Source organism: Schistocerca piceifrons, chromosome 11 (assembly GCF_021461385.2).
Source record: "Schistocerca piceifrons isolate TAMUIC-IGC-003096 chromosome 11, iqSchPice1.1, whole genome shotgun sequence".
NCBI lineage: Eukaryota > Metazoa > Arthropoda > Insecta > Orthoptera > Acrididae > Schistocerca > Schistocerca piceifrons.
The window spans coordinates 53,596,521-53,616,667 of NC_060148.1; the positions used below are offsets into that span (position 1 = coordinate 53,596,521).

A 20,147-nucleotide genomic window follows, 5' to 3' on the forward strand; every position below is an offset into this window, starting at 1 on the left:
GACAGTAATGTGATGTTTTAATTTCCTGTAACAGTTATTCATTGTCACATCTTAATTAATCCATGCTATCTGACTAGCTCTTTCTTCATGGCCTTTCAGTGTATCTTAGAATTGCAGTGAACCCTACTAATCACCAACAAGGCAGCACAAATCTGTGCTCCATAAACTATTTGTTACAGTTGCTAAATTGGTTGAGCACTGAAAAGATCATTACTTTTCGTCCAATAAATTTCCCCTTTTTCCCATAGTTTACCAGTTGTGAAGAGTGACGATTTGCTCCCTTTGATTTTGTGCAGCAGAACGAATATACAGTTTTTGAAAGAAAGGAATTCATATCTAAAATTACTGATTACCATTTAGTATAAAAATAACAGGTTTTGCACACAGGTTTGTTTATCCATTCTAAAGAAATGCAGGTTGTTATGATATAACCACAATCACACTGTGCCAAGGACGGCACAATTCTGGTTCGGTAATTAGGTTGGCACCACTGTGGGTCGACATGTCGCTCGGTAGAGATGGTGTCCACTGCCTCTGGCTGAGAAGCTAATATCTCTCAGTCTGAGCCACAGTGGGAGTCTGCTGCGAGCCAGTCTCCTGGCTTGTCGATTGCGGAGTGCCACATCAACAGAGGCTGCCCAGCAGTTTGTTTGGCAGTGTACACAGTTTGTGGCTTGCTGGGGTTGAGTTGAGTGTGCAGTTGTGGCTGTGATTTCCAACATTTTGGACTCGGGACGTTAAGGTGTGATCTGCATTTAAATATGGTGGCAGAATTACCAAAACTTCAGCTTATAGTACTTGATGGAGGACTATTTTTCACGGCACATGCAAATCTATTTACTTGCACATCACGGTGTAACATGCCTTGTCCAAAATGTCAGAAATCACAACCATCAAGCCACATTTTCCGAGATTGCAAGTGTGTACTGGGCCCAACAGGCTGCGTGTAGCTTTGCAGTTGTCAGCTGTCACCTCTCGCACGCTGCAGTTGACAAACCGGGAACGTAACTTAAAGCCATATCCCATCGTGGCTCAGAGCCACGAGATATCAGCTTTTCCACCAGAGTGAGCATACAACATCTCTGCCCAATGACTATTCCATCCAGAGTTCTGGCAATCCAGTTACCAAAACCAATTGCAAACCTCAACCGAGGATGATTTGAATCTGTAGCAGTCCTCCTCTGATGTTCTTCAGATGGGACTGCCAGTCTCTTCCAGGACTGCTGCCTCATGGTTTAGTTGTCAGGGTCCAGCGGTGATGGCTACACAGAAACAGAGCTCCACTGCTAGTGTATCGCCCAGTCGCTGACCTCATTACTTTCCCTTCTGTTCTTGAGGTTTAGAGTTACACGAGTGTGGCACTCGGTGGCTGGCAGAAGCACTCAGAGGTCGGCGACAGGCCCCGGCTGTTCGGTCCCCCCTCTCGGATCCTTTACCACACCTGGCACTTCTCCACCGGATTCATGCGGGAGCCGAGTGGACACTCGAAGTCCTCGGCAAACTCGGGCCGGTTGCTGATCGAGCCCAGTGCTCTGAATCGGCCTGGGGAATGAACTCCTGTCGTGATAAGCTGGCGCATCGCCTCAGTGCGGTACCTAGAACAGGATCGAGAGGAAACCGTCACATATTTTCCTTTCTTGTTGTTTACTTACCCCAAATTGGGTAAGTATCACTCTTCACATGATAATTTAAAACTCAGCTAAAATATGATAGCAATTTATTAAATAAGAGGAATTTAACCTTAATTTTGATTGCAAAAAAATTTAAAAATGAAATTTATGTCTACAAAAATATTTTAATGAGATAATCACACTGCATAGCAACACAACTCGTTCACTTGTCAGCAAGTACATAGATGGTATATGCACATAACACATACCAGCATCACACAGCCATAAAGTCACACATAAGCTTACATATTTATAGATACAAAAATACATAGCACACAAACACACATACATGCTGGTAAAAATACATACCATCATGCAAACTCATAGTCCAAAAATACATGTACACTAGAAGTCTTTAGACTGGGGACTTTGTTTACTTCCATGCTGTGCTCAGGCGTGGCTCGTTTGAGCACGAATGCTTGGAGTGGGCAGTCTGTGGTCGAATGAGGCACTGAGGGGAATGCAGGGCAGGCGCCACCCGGCCTGGTGCACTTGAGTGTAATGTTACAGCTGTGTGTGTACAACCTGGTATTGCTTCTGATATATTCCCACCACCTGATAGAATTAGACTCATCTCAATTTAGTTTTGTTGTACAGATATATTCCTGCATGATAGCATCTGATTCTTTAGATGACAAAGAAAATAGTGAAATAGTTGAGGACAACAGAAGTCAGCTGTGGTGAAAAACTACAAAGTCAGTTCGTTGCCTCACTGAGGTATGCATTCATTATTTTTTCATATGGTTGGTGTGTAAACCAAAAGTCGTCTCTGTGTGATGCATTGTGTTAAGGGTAACCTTAGCTATCACAGTAGCTTTAGTTATAATAGTAACTATTTTAGTCCTTCCATAATTGGGCTAAACATTGTCTAGTAGTAGTGCGGTATATCATACTGAATGGGAATAAATAGAAACGAGCCTTCCTGTGGCGGCAGTCAGCCAATGGGTACGTGTAGCGGACGACAGTTACTGCTGCCTGCGAGCGCGAGCAGTCAATCTGTGCAACACTGCAGCTCGCGCAGGACACGCTGTGGTGTATAGTACATAAAATGTTGTTGTTTACGAAATTAAAATATTGATTTTTTTTCTTTGGAGTTGGGTAGAAGTACCTATCTGTCAACAATCTCGAGAAAATTGGTCGTACATAGCGCACTCATTCGCGATCCAACTGCGCCAGCGATAAAGCCAGAGTGAAATGTGCACTACGTTTCTCATATTTCATTAGCAGTTTGAGATATCGAAATGAGATTTTGGCAAATGATAGCAGACAAAAAGAACAGTATTTTACCATATCGTTATTACGCAAAACTTCATTATCTATCGTAGTGAAAGAATGTCATTAATAAGGGTCATCAATTGCTTGTGAAATGAGGAATGTTGTGGGGTTTGGAACAACATATGTGAAGACATTACACTTTTTATCGAGGATGCGCTTTTCCATGAGCTATTGACTTTTCTTTTCCTTAGTTCCTCAGTAAACTTCTGTTTCAGAATTCTCTAGCAATTTTGTTTTCAGAATATTTTAGTGAGGTGAGACAGTGTAAGCTCTGCTGTGCTTTGGCAAAAGAAGCAAATTTTGGCATGGCAACCAGAGAAACGTGTAGGCTTTACTCTTGATGCTTCTCTGAAAGTTATAAATGGTTAACAAGCCAGGCGAAAATGGATCGCTGCATTTTCGGCGGAATTCTTTTTAGATACTAACGAAAGCAGAGTTGAGAGTTGCACTTTCTGAATGGTCACCATGCATGTGTGGGCGTGGAGGGGCCCCACTTAATATTTACACGAAATGTGAGTGCAGGCTTCAGTTTAGGATGGCGCACCCCTTCCAGCGCTGGGCATTTCCCCTGCAGCACCTGCTCACAACCCCCACCACTGTCCACTGCCCTCCCCATACCTCATCCAGTGGCCACAGCAATTTGCACGCACTATAGTTGCTTTTTGCTGCTGTGCGACTTAGGTTAGTGAGACACGGTGGAGCAGGGTCAGGTTTGCTGTTCGGGAGAGATAAATGTAGAAACCATTACTGTGGCTCAACCACCTTTAATATCAATGTAGTTTTCGGTTTTGAAGTGGAAATGGTAAAGACAGTGCGACATAGAAAAATGTGAGAGAATAAAATTAACTATTCAGGCAATTCTTTAGAAGTTATTACGTGAATTGGAACCATGAGAACCTATGATACGAAAAAATTCAGCTTCAAGAATCAACCCCTAGACGTGAAAAGAAGATAACTAAAAAAGTTTATTGTAAATCTTATTCCTCTCGAAACTTATTAAAAGACTTTATTATGAAGTGACTGACAATCAGCAAATAAGGGAGGGGTAGATTGCACCCCTTCTGCAGAGTGCGCGGTTAGGGCACTGAAATACGGCATGCCTGAATGAATGCGAGGAAAGTCGAATGCAGTTGCTCCCAGCACGTAAAGCGACTACTTTCACGTATGCAGGCCTTTCACAGAACTGAACAGCTGAAAGAAGCACAATTGTCTGACGCGGACTTGTGATACACACTCCACAAACGTACATTCAAACTGTGCAAAAATTACAAAACACAGATATATCAGCAGAAAATCATACATACATACTGTAAAACATATAAGCCACACAAACATATATGTATTGTGTTGATCTTCAGACTAAAGACTGGTTTGATGCAACTCCCCATATTAGTCCATGTTGAAGCCTCTGCAGCTCTGGACAAAAAAATGGCTCTGAGCACTATGGGACTCAACTGCTGAGGTCATTAGTCCCCTAGAACTTAGAACTAGTTAAACCTAACTAACCTAAGGACATCACAAACATCCATGCCCGAGGCAGGATTCGAATCTGCGACCGTAGCGGTCTTGCGGTTCCAGACTGCAGCGCCTTTAACCGCACGGCCACTTCGGCCGGCAGCTCTGGACAACTAGCGCAGCCTACATTCACATCTGTCGGTTCACTGTAGTCGATTCTTTGTCTTCCTTTACAATACTTACCACCACCCTACTGCAGTATATTCGGATATTCCTAAGTACCTCTAGGTTCTCAGAAGGTGACAGAGAGAAAATTACAAAACGTAAGGAAAAATGAAACATATATTACTAGACAGAACATCTCTCCAAGTTGTGATACAGAATATGCACTGTGGCATAGTTTTACTAGGGGTCAGGCACGTGGGAACATGTACCATACACATATTATACGCTTCGTACTGTCACACTGAATCGATTTTCTCCTGCCGACAGGCAGCCCAAAAGAAGATCTCTCCAATGCAGGCTGCTGTAGTGCCCTCCCAGGCAATTTGAATCAGCAACTTCAATTAATTGCAGCCACATACTGAAGTTTGTTGCATCATAAATGATACCCACGTAGAGTGTATGTAATGGGAGATAAAAACTCCATGCACTGATGAGTATCCATTTTCTGTACATCTCGTAGTTTTCCCTCAGTTGTTTTCTGAAACCTCGGAAGCACTTACGAATAACCCTGTATTGTACATCTTCTTGGCGCAAACCACTGTGAAGTCCATGGCAGAGGATACATCCCAACTGTACCACAGATCAGGATTTCTTCCCATTCCGTTCACATAAGGAGTGTGGGATGAGTGACTGTTTAAACGCCTCTGAGCTCACTGTAACTAGCCTAATCTTGTGTTCAGTGTCCACACAAGAGCAATTTGAGGGGGGTTAGTGCATGTTCCTAGGTTCATCACACACAGATTGTTCTCTACTTATTGCTATTGTGGCTAATTGATATTTTTTGTCACAGGATACTATGCTGTGTTTTTTTTTATTTTGTGAAGTGTACAATTCTACATTTCTGAACGTTTAAAGCAAGTAGCCAGGCTTTTCAGCCTGCTGGAATCTTATAAAAATAGAAACGAATATTTATTCCAAATTAAAAGGTCCTTGTAGCCACCTTTCATTAGTCCGGTAGCCCACTTTCACTAGCAGTTCTCTTTCTTTTCCTTGTTTCTCTTTTTTTGATAACTGATTGAATGACTGTCGTTGTGTGTCACGTTGCCAGACGGTGGTGTAGTCTGCTGCAGAAAGTCTGCGATAGTCATGCAGATCCAGCAGCAGTTGTACAGAATAGCCAACTCTTGTAGTGGTCAAGTAGGCACAGAGGTTTGCGCTACTTGTGAGAAATCTACCTGCGTTAGGTTGGTGGCGGAAATGGCGGAGCGTGTAAGAGGCTGGAGGAGAAAAAGGGAGGCAGTCTGCCGCCGGTACGGGAAGCGTCCACAGCTGTGCTCCAGTTGGAGACGGATGAGTTAGACTGAGCGCGTGGCGCGTTGTTACTTGGCGAGAGGAGAGCTGTTAGCTTTTGGTCTCGCTTTTCAACTCTGAAAGATTGCTTTGCCTTGTCACAGCAAGGAATGCAAACTCTTGGCAGATTTTTCTTTTAATAAATTTCTATAGCACATTTGGATCCGCCGGAAGAGCATCTATAAGACGTGAGCCCTCGCTTCTGTATGAATGTCTGTTTGCCTTCAGCTGTGCCTGTATATGCTTTTGCCAGCCAAAGTGGCCAAGCGGTTCTAGGCGCTACAGTCTGGAACCGCGTGCCTCGGCCATGGATGTGTGTGATGTCCTTAAGTTAGTTACGTTTAAGTAGTTCTAAGTTCTAGCGGACTGATGACCTCAGAAGTTACGTCTCACAGTGCTCAGAGCCATTTCAACCAATTTTTTTGTATGCACTTTTATTTTTCTAAATATTAATACGTAGCTTTGCCTTCTCGCAAATTTTCCTTGCTTTAAGTATCTTTCGTCCGTGGGGAGCCAGCCACGTGGTTGAACATTAGAGTTTCTTCTGTTGCTGTCATCACTAACTGTTCGATCTCATGTGTGTTTTAAAGAATTTTAACTGTTCATGATTGCGTAATGTGATATTGTTGCAACTTGGCCACCATACCTAGAAATTGCGTCTCCACAAACCACGTGGGCACGCGGGTGTACTGCGAAACGTGTACCGCTTCACGAGCCATTGCTATCAATTAACAGGCAACCGCAGTTGTATGAATGATTCACACCAATGATTGTAGGTGTAGATTATAACGGTGAATGTATCGATGCTTTTCTTTAATTTTTTAGGAATTAATGTTATCAGGAATTGTGTACATGCCTCACATCCATGTATGAGGAATAAATGATTTTTCCGCAATTTTCTCTTGCATTCCGAGGTTACGTTTTTGCACCTAAGCCAATCACCTCGTAGCTTTCCCGTTAGCACATCCAATGGCTTTCCTTATGCACAGGTCCAGTGATTAGTTTCCTCTTTTACTTTAAAACAAATAGTTTAGATCAAGTCTTATTGCCGGCCGTGGTGGCCGAGCGGTTCTAGGCGCTTCAGTCGAGAACGACGTGACTGCTACGGTCGCAGGTTCGAATCCTGCCTCGGGCATGGATGTGTGTGATGTCCTTAGGTTGGTTAGGTTTAAGTAGTTCTAAGTCCTAGGGGACTGATGACCTCAGATGTTAAGTCCCATAGTGCTCAGAACCATTTGAACCATTTTAAGTCTTATTTTCAGCTGTGTTGCTGGGAGCTGATCTTATGCACAGTGTTCATGCACTTTCTGTTGTATTTTAAATGTTTGAATCTCGTGAACAGTGCTCGTGCAATACTGTTAATTACATCGCATACCCTATCAGCAATATCACAACGTATGCACTTTTATGAGTTTTTGGTCTGTGATCAAATTTATTTATTTTCCGACGCGGCCAAACCTTTGATTAATTGTATGATTGGAGTCAGTAGCGAACGTAATCTTCTCACGTTAATTTCACCATCAATAAGCATTTCCATTTGCATCTGGTTCATTTAAATATTCGGACACCGATCCGAGTGCTACGTTTTGTTGACTCAAAGGCGTTCTATGCCACTTACACAGAACGCAACAAGTGCACGGCTGTCTGACACGGTTTATTCACAGGTGCCACACGACGACTGTCAGCAGCGACCATTTGCCTACGCTTCAGTTTAATAGTAAGAAGTAAACAAGTGAGTTACACGGAGTCGGTGCCGACCCAATAATAACGTAATAGCACGTAGATACAGGTTGGTTACACAGTTTCCGGTCAAAATGGTTCAAATGGCTCTGAGCACTATGGGACTCAACATATGAGGTCATCAGTCTGCTAGAACTACTTAAACCTAACCAACCTAAGGACATCACAACATCCACGCCCGAGGCAGCATTCGAACCTGCGACCGTAGCAGTCGCGTGGTTCCAGACTGAAGCGCCTAAAACCGCTCGAGTTTCCGGTTACACTGCATTATAGATGGTGTCACCGTCTACGAAATTTTGAGTTTACTATTAATAATGTTTGATTACATCAACAAAAGCAAAACGAGCATAATGGAATGTAGTCGAATTAAGTCGGGTGATGTTGAGGGTATTAGATTAGGAAATGAGACACTTAAAGTAGTAAAGGAGTTTTGCTATTTGGGGAGCAAAATAACTGATGATGGTCGAAGTAGAGAGGATATAAAATGTAGACTGGCAATGGGAAGGAAAGCGTTTCTGAAGAAGAGAAATTTGTTAACATCGAGTATTGATTTAAGTGTTAGGAAGTCGTTTCTGAAAGTATTTGTATGGAGTGTAGCCATGTATGGAAGTGAAACATGGACGATAAATAGTTTAGACAAGAAGAGAATAGATGCTTTCGAAATGTGGTGCTACAGAAGAATGCTGAAGATTAGATGGGTAGATCACATAACTATCGAGGAGGTATCGAATAGAATTGGGGAGAAGAGGAGCTTGTGGCACAACTTGACTAGAAAAAGGGATCGGTTGGTAGGACATGTTCTGAGGCATCAAGGGATCAGAAATTTAGTATTGGAGGGCAGCGTGGAGGGTAAAAATCGTAGAGGGAGACCAAGAGATGAATACACCAAGCAGATTCAGAAGGATGTAGGTTGCAGTAGGTACTGGGAGATGGAGAAGCTTGCACAGGACAGAGCAGCATGGAGAGCTGCATCAAACCAGTCAAAGGACTGAAGACCACAACAACAACAACAATGTTTGATTTGTTATTAGCACAAGACTAGTGAGGATCGCCATACAGCGGTCTAAGGCACTACAGTCGAGGACTGTGCGGCTGGTCCCGGCGGAGGTTCGAGTCCTCCCTCGGGCATGAGTGTGTGTGTTTGTCCTTAGGATAATTTAGGGTAAGTAGTGTGTAAGGTTAGGGGCTGATGACCTTAGCAGTTAAGTCCCATAACATTTCACACACATTTGAATATTTTTTTATCGCAATACACCTGCCCTGTGGGATGCCTTGGGTTATTTCCACTGCATTGTAGATGTGTGAAATTTTGAGGTTACTGTCAGTAGTGTCTGCCAAGTTATAAACACACGGCACGAACAGCGAGGTTCGCGGCACACCTCCCCTGGGGAATACCCCGAGTTACTCCTACACCTGTCCACAACTCTCCACCCGCGACCACGTGTTTGCAGGAGCCGGAAACTTCAACCGTTTCAGAGCCTCCACATCTCCCCTCCACTGCCAGTGCTGGCTCACTGACGTGGACACAGAGTGCAAAAAATGGCTTTGAGCACCATGGGACATAACTTCTGAGGTCATCAGTCCCCTACAACTAAGAACTATTTAAACCTAACTAACCTAAGGACATCACACACACTCATGCCCGAGGCATGCGACCGTAGCGGTTGCGCGGTGTCAGACTGTAGCGCCTAGAACCGCCTGGCCACAGAGTGCACACAGAGAGCGGCGCTACTGACTTGAAGCACCAGGTCTGCGCGGCGGACAGCCAGAACATCTGCCGCGGGGAGAGGCCGGCCAGCGCGGGCAGCCGCTGCTCTGATTGGCCGGCGCGGCGCTGCACGGCGAGGTAGGCGCCGTACGCCTCCTTCAGGCCGCCGTTGTCCGCCGTGTTCTCCCCCTGCGTGTTGATCCCGTTCAGCTGCAACACGGCACGCCGCCGTCACCCACACTTGTTTCTACGCGTATTCCCCTGCCGGTTACCCACACACTTGACTGTACGAACAGCGTCAAGTAAAGGATCATATGCGTTGTATGGTTTCAGTCTACATACGTGCTGACTGTTGCTCTGTTGAATGCTCCAGTATCATAGGATGTACTGTAGCCATGACACATGAAACTTCTACCGTAAAATGCCTCAGATGAGGTGCACCTTCACCAGAATGGACATCAGTCAAATGGAGGCACTGAAATGTTTCTAATCTGATGAGTTTCACAAGTATGGTGATTAATCAAATGGTGCATTTGAATGCTGCAGGAAAAAATACATCTTCACTGAAAACGTGATTAGTCAAATGGTGCAGACAAATATCTCAGATGATATCCGCCATCACTGAAATGATTCATCAAATGGAACAGTCAATGAGACACAAAGAGGTGCATCCTCATGTGAAGACATCTTATTTTGCGATAGATATATATATTTATCTTGTTTTTTCCGTCTGTTCATATATCTTTGATGTTGTAACGCATTTTTCTTTTGTCCTGCAATATAGAGATAAAAGTTGTTTTCTAGATGTAATATGTAACTGGAAATTATTTCCTTTTGTAAGTAGATAAATAGGTTTAGAGTTTATTGATTGGGGAAAGCTATAATTTTTGTTTGTTTACCGTTTACAGCAATAAGTTTGGTAGAAAATAGTTGTGTAAAGATATATGTACTTTGATGTTGTATAAACTGTGGGCAAGAGTATTGAGAGAGAGAGAGAGAGAGAGCAATATCGATAGTCGATCCAACAAAGGGGTTTGTGTTGTTGGGTAGCTAGAGAGAAGGACACATGTTTTACTGTGGGAGTTGTGACTTTTACGAACTGGTGAAGATTGAGTTTAGTGGCAAGCGATGTACGTTTTGAATGACTGTTTTATACCAGGTCGTGATATGATAAAAGTGAGTGTAGAAACTGGGCGAAGTAAATACTGAGACTGTGCCGTGAGACGAAGTAACTATGACAATGCAACCGAGAATGGACGGTATTGTAGCTTTGTGTCTGTGAATTGAACTGCACTTGTATTTTGACTGTGTTTTCGTACACTCAAGTACTGTGAAGTTACATATTTATTCGCGTTTCGATGAACTGTCGGACGCCTATAATCAGTAACAGTCGTTATGAACTTACGCGGACTGCCTATTGTGTGTGAGTACACTCCCGCCCAGCACCGTTTTTCGCGATCGCGACACTCATAATACGAATTGACTTTCTATAGAATTCGCCGTCGGCAAGTTTTATAAACTGTGTGTGGCATAAGTAAACTTAAATTGTGTGTGCCAGAAACATTAATACTGTCCACATACGGACATCTGTAACAACAGTTACATCGACCAGCCTGTGGCCTGCAAAACGCCACTGTAATCAGATTTGCAGCTTAATGAATACCACCGCCCGCACGATTACGAGGAAAAAATCATCAGCTGGAATCACACGACCGTGGGAGCAGATCTCAGCGTTTCACCAGGACCAGCCAGCTGCCGTCGATGTCGCGACCATCGTCACAACACACAAGATAAGATTTAAAAGCAGCGCTCTCCTCTCAAAGACTCAAAATTATTGCAAACAATTTTAATTTCCTTTTGGCTGACATACACGTAACATTTGTCTTCTTTAGAATAAAAGTGTTCCCCACGAAGTGGTGTGTTCTGTGCAGATATTGTTGACTTTCATTAGCAGTAGCCATTTCCCTTTTAATTATTTCCATTTTATTTTTTTTACATTTTAAATCCGCTGCCGCTGCATGTGTATTTTTTTATAACTTCTGGAGGGTGTGTGTCTAAATTCGTGTGCCCTAGCATTTACCTGAAGTATTGTAATGCTTTGCTACTTAGACAAGGGCGCCCGCCATTAATTTCTTAAACGTCGACCAATGACAGTGAAGCTCGCTTGCTATTGGTGCTAACAGTCTATAGTGGGTAATTCAAAGGTGGGTAGCTGTCAAAACACACGGGTTGTGATTACTTTGAATGAGAGTCGTGTAAAATTGTGGGTTCATCACTCAACTTTGGTATTCTTTTGTTTATTGATGTTAGAAACAAATTTTTTGTCAATGTCCTTACTAAATCTTATTTAATATGGTTATTCTATGCTAAACTGGGATAAATGCACTGTCAGATATTGTGTTGGGAAGTAAAATTTGGAGAAACGTCTATTTAGATACGGCTTGATTTGGACTGCATTAGTTAACACGGTACTTTTCGGGTATTTTGGCGATACTTAGTGACAGGGTAGAACCACAGTCGTCACACTCACCTCATGGATGCTGATAAAATGGGGTCTACCAATGAGCAGACGAGATGCATCTGCATCAGGAAAATTAATGATGTGTGGTGGATGAGATGCCGTTTGCTCTAAATGACGGTTGTTCAAATGCGGTTGTCAGATGTGCCAGTGACATTCATGTTCACTGCAGTGATTTATTAAATGTGCTAGTCAAACGTGGCAAATAAGATGTGCCAGCACCTCAATATTAATTACCAAATGGGTCACTTAAATATGCCAAATAAGTTACACATTCATGTTGATTAGTCAAATTTAACAGTTGAGGTGGAATATGGCTTCGCTAAAATGATTACCCAAATGAGAAAGTCATTTGGATCTGATAAAAGCTTCCCCACTCCAATGGGGCCAGTGACAAGTGGCGTATAAGGTGCATCTTCGGTGGGGCGATAGTCAGGTGTGAGAGATGGGATGCATCTACATCTGTATGGAGATCACTAAATGAGCGCAGCTAAATGTGTCAGGTGAGGTGTTTAAATGGGGAAGTTGATTGTATCACTTCATTGACTGTTTAAATGGGGAAGTTGATTGTATCACTTCATTGAAATGATAAGTCAAATAAGGGAGATGCAACACCATCAGAGTGATGACTAGCCAAATGGGGAAGTCGTCTTTCTCAGATTAGCTGTACATTCATCAGAATAATGATTAGTCAAATGTGCTTCAATCTTCATCGAAATGGTGATTAGTGAAACAGAGGAAGCTAACACTTTTACGTAATACATCAAAAAAAGTTTTGCATCACCCCAGTTCCCAGAACTCCTGAAGATAGACATTGACTGTGGATATTATATGACAAACACAGTCTTTTGACTGTTCACAGATGTCACTAAACTCGCTCAAAGATGTAAACAATCATGCACGAGCAGCGCCTATTAGACAGAGGGGGTCCGACAGCTGATCAATTCCAGTTATTCAACCAGGAAGGAGGTACAAGGTTTGTTTTGTCTCCAGTTCAACCACGCCTAGACGGTCAATACCGCTCTTCGATCGCATCCGCATTGTTAGTTTGTGCCAGGCTTTCAACAAGGGAAATGTCCAGATGTCTCAGAGTGAATCAAAGCGATGTTAGTCAGAAATGGAGGAAGTACAGAGAGACAGGAGCAGTGGATGACATGCCTCGCTCAGGCCGCCCAAGGGCTACTACAGCAGTGGATGACCGCTGTCGACACATTATGAACCGGAGGAATCCTGACAGTAACGCCACCATGTTGAATAACGCTTTTCGTGGAGCCACAGGATGTCGTGTTATGACTCAAGCCGTGTGCAATAGGCTGCATGGTGCGCAACTTCACTCCTGGCGTCCATGGCGAGGTCCATTTTTGCATCCACAACACCTTGCAGTTCGGTACAGATGGGTCCAACAACATGCCGAATGGACCGCTCAGGACTGGCACCACGTTCTCTTCGCCGATGAGTGTATCATATGCCTTCAACCGGACAACCGTCAGAGATGTGTTTGGAAGCAACACAGTCAGGCTGAATGCCTTAGATACACTGTTAAGCAAGGGCAGCAAGGTGGAGGTTCCCTGCTGCTTTGGGATGGCATTCTGAGGTGGCTACGTACGCTGCTGCTGGCTATGGAAGGCGCCATAACGGCTGTACGATAAGTGAATGACCTATAAATGGTTCAAATGGCTCTGAGCACTATGGGACTTAACAGCTGTGGTCATCAGTCCCCTAGAACTTAGAACTACTTAAACCTAACTAACCTAAGGACATCACACACATCCAAGCCCGAGGCAGGATTCGAACCTGCGACCGTAGCAGTCGCGCGGTTCCGGACTGCGCGCCTAGAACTGCGAGACCACCGCGGCCGGCGAATGACCTATAGTGTAACTGTATCAGCAGCTTATTGGCGAGGTATTCGTCTTCATGGACGACAATTCGCGCCCCCATCGTGCACTTCTTGTGAATGACTTCCTTCAGGCTAACTAAATCGCTCGACTAGAGTGGCCAGCATGTTCTCCAGACATGAACCCTATCGCACATGCCTGGGATAGATGAAAAAGGGTTGTTTATGTATGACTTGACCCACCAACCACTCTGACGGATCTAGGTCGAATCGCCGTTGAGGAGTGGGTCAATCTGTACCAACAGTGTCCTGACGAACTTGTGGATAGTGTGCCATGACGAATACAGGCATGCATCAATGCAAGAGGACGTGCTACTGGGTAGAGGTACCGGTGTGTACCGCAATCTGGACCACCACCTTTGAAGGTCTCGCTGTATGGCAGTACAACATGCAACGTGTGCTTTTCATGAGCAATAAAAAGGGCAGAAATGATGTTTATGTTGATCTGTATTCCAATTTTCTGTACATGTTCCGGAACTCTCGGAACCGAGGTGATACGAACCTTTTTTTGATATGTGTAGATTTTTTAAAAATGAGGACAGCGAGTAGTACTTTTAGAGAAGAGGACAAAGAAGCAGCTATACTCACGTGCAAGCCAGTCTGCTCATCGGTGTAGTTGCCGTACTGCGAGATGATGCACTCTGCCTTCTCAAGGAACCTGTCGTGGGTCACAGGGTCCCACCAGTCAACAAGGTTGCCGTCCTTGTCAAACTGACGACCCTGAAGAGTGTTCAAACAAAAAGTTGTGTAACAATTGCATATGACATAAATTTTTTTCTAGGTTTTTAACCATCTCCATGGTGGGCTTCCATATGAGTTTGAATATTTCTGATTTTACCTTCGTGGCTTCTCTTTTATTTATACATAGGATGCCTATTCTAGGAACGTGTGGTTGCGGAATTTTAAAAGTAAACCACACCTGAGTGGACAAAGCGTCTCCTCAAGCAAATGCCACTGGATTTGGATGACGATCGCCATTGCTCTCCTCCTTCTTAATCAGATCTAAGCAAAATGCACTGCTCTTCTTTGAATATTCCCCATTTCCTCTATTTTTCCTGTCTGGTATGGTCTCAGAATGAGAAGCACCAATCATACGTTGGTTGTCTTAGCCACCTTTGTGGATGGGGTATATTTTCTGTGTACATCTTCCAATGTATCTCAGTGTCACCCACCGTGGTCTAGGAGTAGCATCTTTAATCGGTAAGCAAAATGTGCTGGGTCCTGGGTTCGATCCCTGGATAAATTTTGAATTGAAATCATTGGCAATGGCAGTAGACGTTTTCTGGCATAAGGAGTCACGCTCGTTCTGCCATTAACTTAGTCAGAGAGGGTGGAGGAGCGAACAGTGTTTCAAGGCAATGTATTGTCCTTCGAGTTGCAAACTGCCCCTAAAAGATGGAAGAATCAGAGATGATCGACGGTATGAAAATGCAGAAGACAACGGAAAGCACTGCATTAAAGATACTTTATGAGTTTTCCACAGCACATGTAACCTGTAATTGAAAAGTGTCAGGCAGACTGGCAGATTAAACCTGTGTGCCGGAATTGGACTCGAACTTGGGACCTTTGCGATGGCAGGAGAAGATTTCTGGCATAAGAAGTCTCCCAGAAGTGCTTCTGTGAAGTATGGAAGGTAGGAGACGAGGTACTGGCAGAAGTGAAGTTGTGAGGACGGGGCTCGAGTCATGCTTGAGTAGCTCAGACGGTAGAACACTTGCCCACAAAGGGCAAAGGTCCCGAGTTCGAGGCCCAGTCCAGCACACAGTTTTAATATGACAGGAAGTTTCATATCAGCGCACACTCCGCTGCAGAGTGAAAATCTCATTCCAGTGTCAGGATAGTTTCTCCTTTGGCTAAAGAGATCGGAACAGTCTCCCATTCGAACCTAAGGGAAGCAGCTGTCCAAGGGGAGATAGCCATGAAAAAAATATTGACTAACCAACGAAATGATAACATTGTGTCGGAGCATGGAATATCAGGCAATGTCAGACAATGAGTTTCGATTTGCCAGGTTCATGACACGAGTGATATCAAGTACCACTCGTGCACGTTTAGGATGAGGCATCAATATTCGCATCTGCTTCTGTAGATAACCGAACTCCGTGTGCAGGTGTGAGAAGCACACATGCTTACGAAGTTCAGGTATTGGTGCCTTGTCTTACGCATGCACAAGTGGTGCTTGGAGTCATTCGAGTGAAGGCCTGAAGATGACGTGATCGGAACGTCGCCTCTCGTTGCCTAATCAAACATTATCACAATAGCGGCTCTTGGTACAATATTATTACACTTCATCGACCACTTGTTCTCTCTCGCTCCTGACTCTAAGATGGAGTCACGTTTACTAACCTATATGTAACCTGAGTCAGTGAAGTGAAACGGAAAGATGATATGTGATCACGCGAGTGGAAGGTAATTTCAGCAACAGTAGAAAATAGTGTAACTGGAGTAGGATTCGTTCTGAATAGGAGAGAGCAAGTTACTTCGAACAATTCAGAGATCGGATTATTCTCATCCGAATCAACAGCAAACCTACGCAACAGGTGTTCAGGTATAAATCCAAACGCCGCAAGTAGAAGACAAAGATACAGAGAAAGTATATGAGGGTATTTACTGGTTAACTATTTAAAAGGAAATTATATTCTAATACAGGTGGAATATTGAAACAATTGAAGATACAGTTACAGAACAATAGAGACTCTACATCTACATCTACATCTACATAGTCAGTCTGCAAACCACCTTACAGTGCGAGACTCGAGACAGAAAAGGAAAATGGTGCTAAATGTTCTAAATTCTGAGGAAAATAGGAGCAAGCCGTAGGAAAACACTGAGAACAGGAATACCAAGAACGACATGCCCAGATTAGAAGGCTGTAAGAAAGAGATGCAGTATTGTTCCCGTACTGGTCAGTGAAAACCGATCAAGCAATGACGGAAATAAAATATGGGTTCACTTGCATGGATAAAATTTAGGGCGAAAGATGTCAATGATAAGGTTCGCTTATGATGTTGCTATCCTCAGTGATAGCAAGGAAGAAATGACTGGACGCACTGCGTAGATGAACAGTCTACTAAGCACAGAACGTGAGATTAAACTTAAGGAGGAGCTGAAATGACATCGGCGAAAAACAGCAAAATTCGGAACCGTGCAGTAAACGAAGTGAATGAACTCTGCTACCTTGGAAGCAAAATGATGCATAATGAATGAAGCAGGGAGGACATACAGAATAGACAGGGAAAGAGGGCAATCTTGGTCAAAGATAGTATTAGGAAATTGCCAGGGCAGACGCAGGGTCTAGCAAATAGGCAGCGCACATGACCTACATTCTCCAAGTGTGTCATGCAATGCTGGCGGGTTTCACACCAAACTTTCATCCCCCCCCCCTCCTCTCCACTCTGACATCACAGTCCAGTATTGTGGAAGTAGGCCACATGGTAAGTACGTAATCCAAGATGGTAGTCCCAGGTCAATTGACCTAAGCATGAAACATCGTTTCCCCCACCCCTCTAACATCACAGCTCACTGGCGCAGCCTGCGTAGTTACCAGCCCTACATTCCCCATGCAGCACCACTTCTCCATAGTTTAAAATGGCGGAAAATTAAAAACCATCCATGAACGGCACTTGCGTTCTTTAAAATGAGTTGAAATCAAAAATACCAATTTAGAATAGTGGGAGACGAAAAAATACTGTAGAGTAGCCTGCATGGTTGTTGTGATGTTGAATGCCAGAGATGGCTGTGTCTCGGTTAGAAGGAGGACAATGAAGGACCTGCACCTGACCTGTCTGTGTACCAGACACAATGGACCCACACCGGGAGTTACAGTCTGCAGTGCGACTTCGTATGTCAGCAGGAGCACTCTGTGTTATCTGACACACCCTGACTGCAAAACTGCACGAAAATCTGGTGACTCGACCTGCTTTGCTGCCATACATGAACAGCATTCCAGAGGTGTTTTCCAACACGTTAAAGCTCGCCCACATACTACTGTTGTAAACCAACATGCAGTGCAGATAGTTGACATGTTGCTGTGGCCTGTTAGACCACCAGATGTGCCTCCAATCGAGCACATATGGGACATCATAGGGCGACAGCTGCAGGGTCATCCACAGCCAGCATTAACTGCCCCTGTATTGACCGATCAGGTGCAACGCGCATGCAACTCCAGTCTCATACTGACACCTGGCACCTGAACAACATAATGCATACACATCGGCATGCTTCCATTCATCATTCTGGCGGTTACACCAGATAATTAACATCAGTTCACCACGTCCAATCTCAAAGTAACTAATGCTCACAACTGTTACAGCATGTATTTAAAGCAAACCTGATTTTCATCCTCGTAATGGCGATACTAAAGCAGCTCTTGTGTGACTGCCTACCAACTTCCGTTGATGTCGCACGACTCCTTCTTGGTGTTACAATTTTTTTGCCGTCAGTGTACGTATATGAAAAGTAGGTACCTCGTCGTCGAAGCCGTGCGTGATCTCGTGGCCGATGACGAAGCCGATGGCGCCGTAGTTCATGTACTTGGGACGGTCAGCGCTGAAGAAGGCGCCCTGGAGGATGCCCGCTGGGAACTCTGTGGAAATCACACACACACACACACACTGGTAGCAGTTACTTCTGTAAAATATCTGGGAGTATTATGCGTGCGGAACGATTTGAAGTGGAATGATCATATAAAATTAATTGTTGGTAAGGCGGGTACCAGGTTGAGATTCATTGGGAGAGTCCTTAGAAAATGTAGTCCATCAACAAATGAGGTGGCTTACAAAACACTCGTTCGACCTATACTTCAGTATTGCTCATCAGTGTGGGATCCGTACGATATTGGGTTGACGGAGGAGATAGAGAAGATCCAAAGAAGAGCGGCGCGTTTCGTCACAGGATTATTTGGTAACCGTGATAGCGTTACGGAGATGTTTAACAAACTCGAGTGGCAGACTCTGCAAGAGAGGCGCTCTGCATCGCGGTGTAGCTTGCTCGCCAGGTTTCGAGAGGGTGCATTTCTGGATGAGGTATCGAATATATTGCTTCCCCCTACTTATACTTCCCGAGGAGATCACGAATGTAAAATTAGAGAGATTAGAGCGCGCACGGAGGCTTTCAGACAGTCGTTCTTCCCGCGAACCATACGCGACTGGAACAGAAAAGGGAGGTAATGACAGTGGCACGTGAAGTGCCCTCCGCCACACACCGTTGGGTGGCTTGCGGAGTATAAATGTAAATGTAGATGTAGATTTAGACACCCAATACCACACATACCACTGCTGTGCGCAAAGTCTCCGCCACCAGTAATGGTAGCTGCTCACTAACGTTCAACTCTCAAGACCGGTTCTCCCGTCCTAGCAACAAAGCTATATGGTACATAAGGAACACTAAACGTGTGATGAGGTGGCACTTTCCGAAATTTTTTTGGGTAACATGTCCAAAAAGACGTCCAAACCAGTGAATGTGAAGTCACAGCCGCCTCTGGTTGGATAGTGGAATGCATTACAAGGAGTATGGAGTGTTACTGAAAGATACCAAACTTTGTCGAAACTGTAGTCATCATAATCATCGTCATCGTCATCACCCTTCATCTGACTCCCACTGCTGGAAATAGCTCTCCTACAGACTTCTCCACACATTCCAGCCTCCAGGTACAGACATCCCTATCCCACCAGCATGTCCTGTGACGTCACCTGCCACCTCGCACAGGTCCTGGTCCCAGCAAGTAGCAGATGATTCTCTCACTCCATCTGGCATACATTCCCCTAGCCACAAATCTCACCCACCTACATCTCGATCCTACTATTAATGTTATCGTATCGCGCCTCCCACTCCCTGACCACGTATGTTTGTCTCCCTAGTGATTCCTGATGCATATCTCTTCATTGTTACCTGAGCAACAATCAGTTTTTGAATGATTTTGGCGCTGAAGGTCTGTGTCCCACAGCTGCAAGTCACATATGCTAGCACACACTGTATCATAGAAATGCTGTATGAGAGTAATGGGAGGTACTGTTTTGAAAACTCTATTTAATTCATCAAATATCACCAGGAAGAGGACATACAACCTAACAACCATCTAATAGGAGTTGATGAGTCCTCTTATTTAGGGACGAGAATAGCCAGGGGTGCTATCGCTAAACTCAACAGGGTTTTCCAAACAGTACTTCCCATTGCTGTCGAATAGCACATCAACAATCAGCGTCTGCTAACGGGTGTGACTTACGGCAGTGGCGGACAGACTTTTAACATGGAAACCGTTCAAATATTTATTGTCGCTCAGTGTTCAGAGGAGAATTGGAAACCAGGAATTACTGGGGTGGAAACAGAGGCAGATTTCTTTATTTATATATTTGCTATTTCCTTTCAGTCTGT

The 20,147-nt window shown here is 44.2% G+C and overlaps 1 protein-coding gene across 2 annotated transcripts in view; it reads right to left on the reverse strand.

Moving 5' to 3' along the window:
* LOC124720034 (neprilysin-2-like) overlaps window positions 1–20,147 on the reverse strand; it is a 244,725-nt gene continuing 224,578 nt past the window's right edge. Inside the window, exons 12-15 of one of the 2 annotated variants that reach the window (XM_047245283.1) lie at window positions 18,242–18,360; window positions 14,364–14,495; window positions 9,392–9,573; window positions 1–1,595 (exon numbers count right to left, since the gene is read on the reverse strand). In XM_047245283.1, coding sequence (XP_047101239.1) covers window positions 1,433–1,595; window positions 9,392–9,573; window positions 14,364–14,495; window positions 18,242–18,360 — 596 coding nt within the window. In that variant the 3' untranslated portion in view covers window positions 1–1,432. The remainder of the gene's footprint in view (window positions 1,596–9,391; window positions 9,574–14,363; window positions 14,496–18,241; window positions 18,361–20,147) is intronic. The other variant, XM_047245284.1, reaches the window with a different exon arrangement.